This window comes from Onychomys torridus, chromosome X (assembly GCF_903995425.1).
Source record: "Onychomys torridus chromosome X, mOncTor1.1, whole genome shotgun sequence".
NCBI lineage: Eukaryota > Metazoa > Chordata > Mammalia > Rodentia > Cricetidae > Onychomys > Onychomys torridus.
In genome coordinates this window covers 81,722,990-81,736,812 of record NC_050466.1, presented here as the reverse complement: position 1 = coordinate 81,736,812, position 13,823 = coordinate 81,722,990, and the positions used below count along the sequence as shown (strand labels likewise).

The window sequence follows — 13,823 nt, the reverse complement described above, 5'->3', positions numbered from 1 at the left end:
CACCCAAGCCTCATTCATTCCTAAAGGAAGGTAAGGCCTCCCATGGGGAGGTATATTCAGTTGAGGCAAGTCTAAGACCCTCCCCATGACTCAAGCCTGTGCAAGGTGTCCAGCCATAGGTAGTGGGCTCCAAAAAGCTGCTCATGCATCAGGGACGGATTCTGATCCTATTGCCAGGGGTCTCCTTAAGCAGATCAAGCTACACAACTGAGATTCAGATTTTGAGAGAAAGAGAATTTTTTAAGAAGAAGGAAAAGAAAAAGTTACCATAAGAAAGCATGTATGTTTCCTTATTTCCCCCTCAGATAAAGGCTAAGCCTCGGGTGGATAAGAATTTTTCCTAAGCCCTCAACAAATTCATGGATTTTTTTTGCATATCCTTGATGCAGTTTTGGAGCTGGCTCTCTTAAAGACTGCCTACCTCCTGAGGTTGCTTCCCCCTCATGAACATGCTGATTGGTGTCCTCCTTGTCCAGGTCCAGTGTGGACTCCAGTCACCCTGAAAACATGTATGCATGCAACACTGTATGGACTGACCAGGGAATATTTTGTATTTAGTAATAAACACACACACACAAACACACACACACACACACACACACACACACACACACACACACACACACACCACTACAACCACCACCAACAGTGCCACCTACACCACCACAAACACAATCAACAATTAAAGCAAAAGAAACCAGGAATTTAAAACCGAGCAAGGTAGGTACATGGTTTGGAAAGAGGAAAAGGAAGTGGTGAAATGATGGAATCAATGATATTACTATTGCAGAAAAAAATAAAATTATTTAAATAACAGCAACATAAAAATGGTGGTTTCTGAGGTAAATGTAGATGTCTTGGGCAGTGGCTAAAACAGAGAACAAGCTCTGTTATTTGAGATGGAGGTACTCCTCTGAGTTGGGGGAAAAGCTGTTAAAAGAGCACAGTTTCCAACAGGACTGGGACACTTTATAGTTAGCAGAGAATTCCAGTCAGGACATCCTTGGTGGGCCTTGGCTAGTTTTTGAGATGGGACAAGACTGAAATAAAGAGCTTCCAGGAGGGTGAGAATGGTGTTATTCTCTTTGGTTAGTATAGAGACCAAGAGCAATGATTTTGGTTTTGAGTGGGTTTTGTTTTGTTTTGGTTTTTTTGAATAAGGGATTCTCTGTGTAGCTTTGGAGCCTGTACTGGAACTAGCCCTATAGACCAGAATGGACTTATACTCATGGATATCTGCCTGCATGTGCTGGGATTAAATCGCCCTGCTTCTGCCTCCCAGTGCTGGGATTAAATCCCCCTGGCTCTGTCCTGAGTTATGTGGTAAAATCGCCCTGCCTCTGTCTCCAAGTGGTGGGATTAAATAACCTAACTCTGGTGCCCAGTATGGGAATTAAATCCCTCTTCTTCTGCTTCCCAGTGCTGGGAAAAAATCCCCCTTTGTAAGGCTCCCAAGTGCTAGAATTAAATCATCAGGCATCTGCCTCAGAGTACTGATAATAAATGTACTTGTCTCTGCCTCAAAGTGCCGGGATTAAATCCATCTGTGTCTGCCTCACAAATGCTGGGACTAAATCCGGTGGCTTCTGTCTCTCTCTCCCAAATGCCAGGATTAAATCCCCCTGCATCTGTCTTCCATTGCTGAGATTAAATCACCCTGAATCTGCCCCCAGTGATGGCATTAAATCTCCTGATTCTGCCTCCCAGTGCTGGGATTAAATCACCCTGCATCATAGTCCTGGGTGCTGGAATTAAATATCCTCTGGCCTATGTCTCTGGCTCCAAAATACTGGGATTAAATCCACCTGCCTTGCCTCCCAGTGTTGTGGTTAAAATCCCCTACATCTGCCTCACGAGTAATGGAATTAAATACCCCTGATTCTCCCTAACTGTGCTTGGATTAAATCCTCCTGCCTCTGTTTCCCAGTGCTGATATTAATTCCCCTTGGCTCTATCCCTGAGTGATTAAACCTACCTGCCTCTGCCTCCCAGTGCTACAATTAAATCCCCCTGCCTCTGGCTCCCTGTACTGGGATTAATCCTCCCTCACTCTGCCTCTGTGTTGATGGTATTAAATCCACAGTCATCTGTTTCCCTGAGCTGGGATTGAATCCTCCTTCCTATGCCTCCAAATGATGGGAATAAATCTCTGTGCATCTGCTTCCCTGTGCTGAGATATAATCCCCATAACTCTGTCTCTTGAGCGTTGGAATTAAATACTCCTGCCTCTCCCTCAATTCAAGGGATTAAATACCCCTACATTTGCCTCCATAGTGCTGGAAATAAAAACCCTTCCTCTGCCTCCCACTGCTCAGATTAAAACCCCCTACATCTGCCTCTCCAGTGATGGACTTCAATACCCTTGCCTATCCCAAAAGTCAAGGGATTAAATAACCTGCTTCATCATTCCAAGTGTTGGAAGTGAATAGTCCACCTTCTGCCTGCTAGTTCTGAAAATAAATTCTCTAGAATCTGCCTCCAACTGCTGGGATTAAATCCCCCTGTTTTGCCTCCCTGAGATGATATTATATCCCCTCGGCCCTCCCCATATGCATCACCAGTATTAGAAATAAATCTCCTTGCCTCTACATACCAATGCTAGGATTAATTGCCCCAGAATCAGCTACCCAGTGCTGAGATTAAATCCTACTGTGTCTGCCTTCCAGTGCTGGAATAATTTGCCCTGCCTCTGCCTCCCATGAGCTGGGATTATATCCCCCTTCCTCTCCCTCCCAGTGTGGGGATTAAATCCCCCTGAATCAGCTTCCTCAGAGCTGGAATTAAGTGGTAAATTAAATCCTCCAGGTTCTGCCACAGAACGCTGCAATTAAATCCTCCAAGTTTAGCCTTTGATTGCTGGGATAAAATACCCCTGCCACTGCCTCCCATTTCTACGATTAAATCCCAGTGTCTCTGACACCCAGTGCTGTGATAAATTCCTCTTCATCAGTCTCCCCAGGGCAGGGAATTATATCCCGCTGCCTTTGTATCCCAATCTTGGGAATGAATCCCCCGCTCTCTGCCTCTCCAGTGCTGGAATTTAAAGCACCTGTCTGTCCCTCCCAGTCAAGCTATTAAGTCCCACTACATTAGCCTCCCAAGTGGTGGAATTACATCCTCCCGGTTCTGCCTTTGAGTGCTACAATTAAATCATCCGTTTTCTGCCTCTGAGAGGTGCAATTAAATCCTCCATGTTATGCATTTGACTGCTGGGCTTAAATCCTCCAGCCTCTATCTCTGACTCCCTCATAATCCTGGGATTATTTCCTCCTGCCTCTTCCTCCCAGTGCTGATATTAAATTCCCCTACATCTGCCTCCTGAGCGATGCAATTAAACCTGCATGCCTCTGACTCCCATTGCTACAATTAAATTCTCCTGCCTCTGATGCCCAGTGCTGGATTTAAATTCTCCTGTATCTGACTCCCAGTGTTGAGGTTTAATCCCACTTCATGTGCCTACATTGGTCTGGGATTAAATTCTCTGTCCTATGTCTCTGGCTCCCAAATGCTAGGATTAAATCCCCCAGTCTCTGCCTCACAGTGTTGGGGCTATATTCCTCTACATCTGCCTCCTGAGTGCTGTAATTAAATCCCCCTGCTTCTCCTTCATTGTGCTGGAATTAAATTAGCCTGGTAAGTGCTACACTTAAATGCCCCTGAACCTCCCTCCCTGTCTTTGGATTAAAACCCCTCCCTGGATCAGCTTCCCAATTGCTGGAATTAAATCTCCTTGCCTCTGCCTCCCAGTGCTAGCAATGATTCCCCCTTTATCAGCCTTCCAAGTGGTAAATTAAATCCTCCAGCTTCTGCCTCAGATTGCTGGAATTAAACCATCCATCTTTAGCCTTAGACTGCTGGGATTAAGTACCCCCATCACTGCCTCCCATTTCTATGATTAAATCCCACTGCCTCTGACGCCCAGTGCTGGGATTAAATTCCACTGCCTCAGCCTCTCCATTGCTGGAAATATATCCCCATGCCTCTGCACCCTAAGTGATGATATTAATTCTCCTTGGCTGTCTATCCCAGTATTGGGATTAAATCCTGCTGCCTCTGCCTCTCTAGTGCTGCAATTTAAAGCCTTTGACTGTCCCTCCCAATCAAGGGATTAAGTCCCCCGGCATTAGCTTCCCAAGAGATGGAAATAAATGCTTAATGTTCTGCATTTGATTGCTAGAATTAAATCATCTAGGTTCTGCGTCTGAGTGCTTAATTAAATCCTCTGGGTTATGCATTTGACGGCTAGGATTAAATCACCTGGCCTATGTCTCTGACTCCCAAATGCTGGGATTAATTCCTCCTGACTCTGCCTCCCAGAGTTGGGGTTAAATTCCCCTACATCTGCCTCCTGAGAGGTACAATTAAATATCCCTGCTTCTCCTTCCCTGTGCTGGGATTAAATCCCTCTGCCTCTGCCTCCTAGTGCTTATATTAAATTCCCCTTGCTTTACCCCTGATTGATGTTAATAAATCCCCCCTGCCTCTGGTACATAGTACTGGGATCAAATAAACCCTCCCCTGTTTTCCATTGATAGTATTAAATCCCCCTGGCTGTACCCCTGATTAATGCGATTAAACCTGCCTGCCTCTGCCTACCATTGCTAAAGTTAAATCCCGATGCCTCTGACACACAGTGCTGGGATTAAATTCTCCTGAGTCTGACTCCCTGTATTAAAGTTAAATCCCCCTTCATCTGCCAACTGAGTGCTGGGATTAAATCCTCCGTCCTATGTCTCTGGCTCCCAAATGCTGGGATTAAATCCCCCTGTCTCTTCCTGCCAGTTTTGCAGTTAATTTCACCTACAACTTCCTCCTGATGCAGGAAATAAATACCTCTGCTGATCCCTCCCAGTGCTGGGATTAAATCCCCCATGCATCAGCTTCCCCAGTGCTGGCATTAAATTCCCCTGCCTATGGCTCCCGGTACTTGGATTAAACCCTTTTGCCTCTGACTCTGAGTGATAGTATCATACTCCCTGCATCTGATTCCTTGTGTTGGGATTAAATTCTCCTGTTTCTGCCTCCCAGAGATGGGATTAAAACCTTCTGCCTCTGCCTCCCAGTGCTCAGACTAAAACCGCCTACCTCTGCCTCTCCAGTGATGGACTTAAATACACTTGCCTCTCCCTCCAGTCTAGGGATTAAATCGCCTGCTTCCGCATGCCAAGTTGTGGAATTAAATACTGTATATTCTGACTCCAAGATCTGAAATAAATCCTATGGAATCTGCCTCCAACTGCTGGGATTGAATTTCCCAGCCTTTGCCTCCCAGTTCTAATATTAAATCCACTTGTCTCTCCCCTGCCCCGAGAGTGATGGAAAAACCTCCTTGCTTCTTCCTCCCATTGCAAGGATTAAATGCCCTGACACTGCTACCCAGTGCTGATATTAAATACCCCTGTGTCTGTCCTCCAGTGCTGTAATTATATCACCCTGCCTCTGCCCCCTATGTGCTGGGATTATATTCCCCTTCCTCTCCCTCCCAGGGTTGGGATTAAATCCCCCTGCATCAGCTTCCCAAGTGCTGGAATTAAATCCTCCCAGATCTGCATCATAGTCCTGGGGATAAGTTCCCCTGCATCAGCCTCCTGAGTGTTGGAATTAATTCCCCTTCCTCTGCCTCCTGAGCAGGGATTACATTTCCCTGCCTCTGCTTCCCAGTACTGGAATACATTCCCCTGTTTTTCACTCCCAGTGCTGGGAATAAATCCTGAAGAAACAGCCTCCCCAGTGGTTGAATTAAAGCCTCCAGTTTCTGCCTACAAGTAGTAAATTTTAATCCTCCAACATCTGCCTCTGTCTCTTATGATTAAATCCTTCTGCATCTGCCACCCAATGCTGGTGTTGGATCACCCTACATCTGCCTATTGTGTGCTGAGATTATATCCGCTGCCTCTCCCTCCCAGTGCTGGCAAATATCCCACTGCATCTGCCTTCCAAGTGTTGGAATTTAATCCAAGTCCTCTGACTCCCAGTGCTAAGATTAAATACCCATGCCTCCACTTCCCAATTCTGGGATTAAATACTCCTGCATTAGCCTCTCAAGTGCTGCAATTAAATGCCCCTGACTCTCCCTCCATTTCTTGGGATTAAATCCCCCTATATCAGCTTCTCAAATGCTGGAATTAAATCCCCCTGTGTCTGCCTCCCAGTGCTAGAATTGAATTCCCCTGTATCAGCCTAACAAGTGGTAAATTAAATCCTCCATCTTCTTCCTCAGAGTGCTGAAATTAAATCCTACAGCTTTAGCCTTTGACTTTTGAGATTAAGTACCCCTGCCACTGCCTCCCATTTCTATGATTAAATCTCACAGGTTCTGATGCCCAGTGCTGGGGTTAAATTCCCCTACATCTGCCTCCTGAGTGCTGGAATTCAATACCCCTGCTTCTCCCTCACTGTGCTAGGATGAAATTCCCCTGCCTCTGTCACCCAGTGCTGGATTAAATCCCCCTGACTCTACCTCCCAGTGATTGGATTAAATTCTCCTACAACTGCCTCCTGAGTTCTGGAATTTAATACCCCAGCTTCCCCCTCCCTCTGCTAGGATTAAATCCCCATGCACCAGCTTGCCCAGTGCAGGCATAAAATCCCTCTGCCTCTGGGTCCCTGTACCAGGATTAAACCTACCTCCCTCTGCCTACAAGTGATGATATTAAAACCACATATATCCGGTTGTGTGTGCTGGGATTAAAACTTCCTTCCTCTGTCTCCCAATGATGGGAATAAATCCCTGTGCCTCTGACTCCCAGGGCTGGTGTTTAATCCCCATAACTCTGCCTCCTGACTGCTGGAACTAAATACCCCTGCCTCTCCTTCCCAGTCAAGGGATTAAATACCCCTGCTTCTGCCTCCCAGGGGCTGTAATTATAAGCCCCTGTCTCTGAACCCCCGTGCTGGGATTAAATCCCCCTACCTCAGCCTCTCCAGTGCTGGAATTTAAAGCCTCTGACTGACCCTCCCAGTCAACGGATTAAATCGCCCTGTATTAGCCTCCCAAGTGGTGGAATTACATCCTCCAGGTTCTGCCTTTGAGTGCTACAATTAAATCATCCGTTTTCTGCCTCTGAGAGGTGGAATTAAATCCTCCTTGTTATGCATTTGACTGCTGGGATTAAATCCTCCAGCCTCTATCTCTGACTCCAAATTGCTGGGATTAATTCCTCCTCCCGCTGCCTCCCAGTGTTGGGGTTAAATTCCCCTACATCTGCCTCCTAATCGCTGGAATTAAATATCCATGCTTCTCCCTCACTGTGCTATGATTAAATCTGCCTGACTCTGGCTCCCTGTACTGGGATTAAAACCCCCTGACTCCTCATCTGGGTGATCGTATTAAATCCCCCTGCATCAGTTTTCTTTTGCTGCGATTAATTCCTGCTTCCTCTGCCTCCAGGGGATGGGAATAAATCCTTGTGCCTCTGCTTCCAAGTACTGGGTTTAAATCCCCTTTACTCTGCCTCTTGAGTGCTGGAATTAAATACCCCTGCCTCTGCCTCCTAGTCAAGGGATTAAATACCCCTGCTTCTGCCTCTGTGTGCTAGAATAAAATCCCACTGTCTCTGCCTTGCAGTGTAGGGATTAAATCCCCCCTTATCAGCTTCCCGAGTGCTCTAATTAATTCCCCTGCCTCTGCCCCATAGTGATGGTATTAAATACCCCTGCCTATGGTTCCCAGTGCTGGGATTAAATCCACCTTCCTCTGCCACAGATTGATGGTATTAAATTCCCCTGCCTCTTGTTTCCACTGGTGGTATTAAATTTTCCTTCCTCTGCCTCACAGTGATCAGATAAAACACCCTACCTCTGCCTCTCCAGTGATGGACTTAAAAACCCTTGCCTCTCCCTCCTGTCCAGGGATTAAATCCCCTGCTTCAGAATGACAAGTGGTGGAATCGAATACTCTACCTTCTGCCTCCAAGTTCTGAAAATCAGTCCTCTGGATTCTACCTCCAATTGCTGGGATTAAATCCCCCTGTCTCTGCTCCCAGGGCTGGGAATAAATCACCCCCCCATCTGCCACACCATGCTGGTATGAAACCCCCCTGCCTCTGCTCCCTGGGCTGGGATGAAATCCCACAGCCTCTGGATCCTTGTGCTGGGATGAATTCTCCCTGTCTTTGTTCCCAGGGCTGGGATTAAATCCCCCCACCCACCTCTGCAACATAGTGCTGGGGTGAAATCTCCCTGCTTCTGATCACAGGGCTGGGATGAAATCCACTTGCCTCTGCTCCCAGGCCTGGGATGAAATCCACTGCCTCTGCTCCCTGTGCTGGGATGAAATGCCCTGCCTCTGCTCTCAGGCCTGGGATGAAATCCCCTGCCTCTGCATCCTTGTGCTGGGATGAAATCCCCTGGCTTTGTTCCCAGGGCTGGGATTAAATCCCCCCGTCCGCCTCTGCAACATAGTGCTGGGATGAAATCTCCCTGCTTCTGCTTCCAGGGCTGGGAATAAATCCCTCTGCCTCGGTCCCCAGGGCTGGAATGAAATCCCCCTGCCTCTGATACCAGGGCTGGCATGAAATCCCGCCGCCTCTGCTCCTTGAGCTGGGATGAAATCCCTGCCTCTGCTTCCAGTGCTGGGATGAAATCCCCTGCCTCTGCTCCCTGGGCTGGGATGAAATCCCCTGCTGCTGCACTCTGGGCTGGGATGAAATAACCCTGCCTCTGTTCCCAGGGCTGGGATGAAATCCCCTGCCTCTGCTCCTAGGGCTGGGATGAAATTCACTTGCCTCTGCTCCCAGGGCTGGGATGAAATCCCTGCCTCTGCTCCCAGGGCTGGGATGAAATCCCCTGCCTCTGCTCCCAGGGCTGGGATGAAATCCCCTGCCTCTGCTCCCAGGGCTGGGACTAGAGGCCTGCACTACCTCCACCACCAGGACCACAGCCAGGCTTATGGTGTCTTTGGAAATGGCGGCAACTGGTGGAAAAGCAGAGAAGTGGGGGATGGGGGCGCAGGCTGGCAGCCCGGGGAGGAGGTGGACATGGGGCTTAGAGGGAGGAAAGTGTGGGTGTATTCTGAGATGGACCACCTCTGGCAACCAGGGGCCGGCGGGCCTGCTGGGGAGATGGCCCTGGGCTTCGACCTGGGACTTTAGGAAAACAAGGGGCGGTTGGTGGGAATGGAAGTCTAAAGGACAGAACCCGAGACCAAAGGGCGTGGGTTCAAGAGCAGGGTCACTGGACTCTGAGATGGCTGCTTCTCGCCCTCCTCACCTTGAACCAGCAGACTGGGGCTTGAGTTTCCAGGTCCTGCTGAGTGGGCGGCCTGGGATGGCACTCCTCGCACCTCCTCCTGCTCTGGAACTGTGGAGAAGGAAATCACGCCCTGGCTGAGGGGAGAACCCTGGAGAGACGCTGCTGGAAGCCTCGCCTCTCTGGCGCCCCCTCTGGCGTGGGGGTGCACTTTCTCAGTCTCCTAGAAGAGTGTCCCTGGACTACTTGCAGCGCTGATGGCTTCTGCAACTCCACCTGCCTGGGCGTCGTGCCTTCTGAAAGCCTCCTTCCAAAAGTCACCCTCTCTGAGCTAACTCTCTTCAAACTACAGGTTTCAGCATGGAGAAAGGAAGTCTCTGCACAATTGGTTTTTCCTATGTCTCCAATTATCCCGACCTATGCCATGACTCTCCACTCTTTTACATTTCACGGTACATGTCATATCTCTAAATATTCCTGACTTGTACCCCCTTCAATCACAGGGGTAAGCAGAGGTGTGTCTTCGGAGTGTTGGGAGAAGGTAAAGATCAAGATCAGGAAGAGGACTTAGGATAGGAAGTCACTTAAAGAGAACATATGTATTCCTCCTCTTTATGATGCAGAATCAAGATTTCAAGGTATTGCATGAGTACAGGAAAGAGACTAAGCTGGGTGTGTTGCAGATCTGGATCTGTTTAAGTTAAACCTTACAAAAGGATGTTTATATTCTTACCAGTTTCCCCCTTTATTAGACAAAACCTTCATTTATGTTCATATAATTTTCACTCAGGCATTGGATCCAATCCACTATTTTGAGCATAAAATCTGTTTTTTAATCATCTGGGATACAATTTTGTGTTATTGAAGGTGGAGTGTATTTCTTGTGTTTTTTTTTTTACTTCAATTTTTGTGTTGTTGGTTTATTTTTTTCTAATGAAAGTGAAAGACACACACACACACACACACACACACACACACAGAGAGAGAGAGAGAGAGAGAGAGACAGAGAGAGAGAGAGAGAGAGAGAGAGAGAGAGAGAGAGAGGGGATGGAGCTGGCTAGGTGAGTAGATGAGGAAGATTTGGGAATAATTGAAGGAAGGAAAACCATGATCAGAATTTATTGTATGAAAAAGGCCAATGGAATGTATATTGTACTCTTTGGGCTTACAAAAACATCTCCATTTTAAGGATACTGGGATGGGGAAATATTTACACTTCACATTTTATTTATTTTTGTACTTACAAAACTTCCAATTATCAGATATATCCCACCACCTTCAGATTATCTACATGAACTTCTACAATTAATGGAATGATATAAAAATGCATGAATGTCCTCTTGTGGCTGTGGCGCATGCCTTTAATTCCAGCACTCAGAATGCAGAGCATGGCAGATCTCATTGAGTTCTAGGCCAGCCTGGTCTACAGTGAGATCCAGGACAGGCACCAAAACCACACAGAGAAACCTTGTCTCCAAAAACAAATGTAAATAGAGGGATGTCAATAATAAGGTATCAAAATTTTTTAAAAAGTTAGTGAAGAAAAATTAATGCATAAAACACCAATAGGTAAGCTTTAATTTGGGTAGAGTGGAATGCCACATGCTAGATGTATCAACAGTACATATGTATATATGTATGTATGTATATGTATATGTATGTATGTATATATATACATTGTGTGTGTATGTGTGTGGTTTTGTGTGTTTGTATGTGCATGTGTGTGTGCATGCTTGTATATATGTATGTTCACAACCTTTCTGTGTGTGGTGCTACTAGAGGCCTCAGATCTCCTGGAACTGGAGTTACAAAAGGTTGTGAACTACCTTGTGGGTGTTACACATTGAATCCAGGGCTTCTGAAGAAAAACAGTCAGTGTTCTTAACCGCCAACCCATCTCTCCAGCTCTGAAACTTGAGAATTGTGTTGGTTATTTATCATAAAATTGAGACATTTAAACTTTGTTATGGACCCAGTGTTCATGGTTCTTTTCCAAAATTCATATTTGGTACTTCATTTTTTCTTTGATGTGTTTGTGTGTTTGAGAGAGATACAGGGGTATAATACACAGGAATATGTAAAAAACAGGAAAACACAGTACATCAGTGAGTATAAAAAAAGCTACTGTAATCAGGAAGGAATACTTCAGCACAAGTACATGCAGTGTAAGAGCCAAGGAAGCTTGAGACCTGCCATGACAAAGCATACCTGAACTCTTCTCTCCTTGCTGCCATTGGACTGTTTGTAGTGGTCCTAACTTGCCTGTGGTCATGTGGCATAATTGTCTCCTACAAATGGCAAACAGAAAGCAGGGACAACACTTGAAGCTTTTAGTTTACAGATTTCGCCTTTATTTATCTGGGTTTCCATCACTAAGAGGGTACTTGTCACCATCAACTTAGACCTCATTCCCCCTTCCTCTTCCAGTGCAAGTTGTCTGTTTATTCTTGCTTTGTCCAGAACCCCCTGTGTCCTGCCCTCTGCCTTCAAGGGGTATTGTCCCCCATTCCCAGTAGGGGAATGTGATAAAGAAGAGTTCTACTTCACCACAAAAACAGACTGTATGTATTTTAAGAAAAGAGCAAGCAGTAATTAAATAGGACAATCATCTGCTTACTCACAAAAAAAAAGAAGAAGAAACACCATTGTCCTTATTCCTTTTCTACTTTACCTTAAGTCAAAGACAGTAAACCCAATTTTTTTTCTGGAAAAAGTGCAGATATTGGCTAAAAATTTCTAAAATTGGAGGCTGGAATATTATATTACCATTCTAATACTTTCACTTGGACTACTAAAGATAATATATTTGATGTAGATATGTTCAATATCAGTAAAGAAACACAAAGTCTAATTCATAAACATTTGACTTTTATTGACTTTTTTTACAAGCCAGGGGAAATATTTAATTCCATTTATTGCGTTTAACTTTACCAAACCTCATAATGAATGCAATTAAAGGGGACTAGATTTAACTATGTTCTAATCCCCTGCTCTTCCCAGTGTACTGACCTACTAACTCTAAGATTATTTCATATTTCCAAGCAAACCTACTTTGTCATGCTTTATGTCCTTATCTCAATGACAGGAAAACTTTAAGGGTCAACGGGGACAGTGGAATTTGCTGGTAATTTTACTGAGGAATCTTCACTCGTTTGGTCAGTGGCATCGGAGTCATCTTCATCTCTGGCTTCTGTTTGTCCTTGGTAATCTTTCAAAGCCTCCTCATGAATGGCAGAGATGGCACTAGGTGTTGTTTGGTTTATCTTGGCCAAATATTCCAGGACTTTGATCTTGCTTGTTTCAGCATAGGCTTGGGGACCCCACAGGAACTCATAGCGTGGGGGATCACTGCCTGCCACCTGCCTGTACTCCAGGTACTTCAGCTTCACTAAATAATGGGTCATGAGCTTCCGGGGCTCACCAAAGATGCAGTGCTTCTTCCCTGGATAGATTCGCTGCTTCTTCAGGGTTTTCCAGACGTCTTCTTCACTGGCACAATTGCCCCTAATGAGGATGATACCTAGGACACACATCACGAAAGCAGTCTTGGGAAAGCCTCTGCCAGCACGAATCCTCCCATTGTTGGGGAGCTTCAGCTTGCTGATGAGGTTGTATGAGGGCTCACTGGAGTTGACTTCCCTCACTTCCACCTCAAAGGCATCTTCCAGCTTCTGAGAGGCTTTCCTGAAGATCTCAGGGAAGTCGTATTCATACTTCTTGGTGATAAGCTTCAGCATGTCTTCCTTAGTAGTAAGCTTCTTCAGATTGAAGTTGTGGAGCAAGTGCTGTAAGAGCACCATTACCTTTCTTGCTACCATTTCTTGGTGAGGAAGGATGGTGCAGGGCTTGTCCTCAACAGGGCATTCCTTTTCCTTGAATTCTTCACTTCCCTCACAGGAACTCTCATGTGATTCTAAGGAAGAAATACTCAGAGTGCTTGAGGCAGATGGTGTTGCGTTCTGAGGAGCCTCGGGAGTGCTGGAAGACTCAGCCCCAGGATGGGTCTGGGAGGCTGCAGACGACTTTTCTGCTGCCCCTCCTGATTTCTCTGCTATTTCCTGAACACCTCCACTAGCCTGAGCTTCACCTCGGGCCTTGTGGCTTTTCTTCCTGGCATGGCGCTTACTCTTCTGACCACGAGGCATGATGACCTGGCTAGGGACGACAACAAGATGTGTGGGCAGGATGCTGGAGACACAGACACCTGCCAAGAGGAGAATGAAATTAAGAGCACTTTCATCCAGGAGAAGCCACCCTTTGTTTATTTATCTAAGTTAGCCTCTGCATGTTTCCAGGAGAGCACCGATGTTAGGAACCTACTGGCCTTCTGTTCTCAACTACCTGTTCCCTAAGGAAGAAGCAGATTAAGTCTAGGGATACAGCCTATCATTACTGCCTCTGGTCGGCTTGGGTGAATGCAGCAGGCTGGCACTCATGCCTTCTAGCTCCTGAGAGTTGTGGGGGCCCTCTCAATTTCCAGTGAGAATCTTCAAGCAAGTTCTTGGAAATCATGAACCTCTCTCCACTTCCCCTTGACAGTTGTCTTGCTGTGATATGCTCTGTTGTATGTGTTTTCCTCAGACATGACTTTACCTTCCTTGTAGAAATATGTAAGCCATGTCCTGTAACAAACA

General features: G+C 46.2%; 2 protein-coding genes across 2 annotated transcripts in view; both read right to left on the bottom strand.

Annotated features, from left to right (window-relative positions):
- The window catches only part of LOC118574706 (melanoma-associated antigen B5-like), a 44,232-nt gene extending 32,771 nt beyond the window's left edge, over window positions 1-11,461 (bottom strand). The window contains exons 1-2 of the mRNA XM_036175625.1: window positions 11,398-11,461; window positions 9,211-9,300 (exon numbers count right to left, since the gene is read on the bottom strand). Coding sequence (XP_036031518.1) covers window positions 9,211-9,300; window positions 11,398-11,461 — 154 coding nt within the window. The remainder of the gene's footprint in view (window positions 1-9,210; window positions 9,301-11,397) is intronic.
- An 820-nt stretch (window positions 11,462-12,281) lies between these two features.
- Window positions 12,282-13,334, bottom strand: LOC118574705 (melanoma-associated antigen B3-like). The gene has a single exon (XM_036175624.1). The coding sequence runs from the start codon at window positions 13,332-13,334 to the stop codon at window positions 12,282-12,284; it is 1,053 nt and encodes a 350-aa protein (XP_036031517.1).
- Between the last annotated feature and the right edge of the window lie 489 nt (window positions 13,335-13,823).

Excerpts from the sequence above, each read along its gene's own strand:
- LOC118574705 (XM_036175624.1), bottom strand. The coding sequence starts at position 13,334 with ATGCCTCGTGGTCAGAAGAGTAAGCGCCATGCCAGGAAGAAAAGCCAC.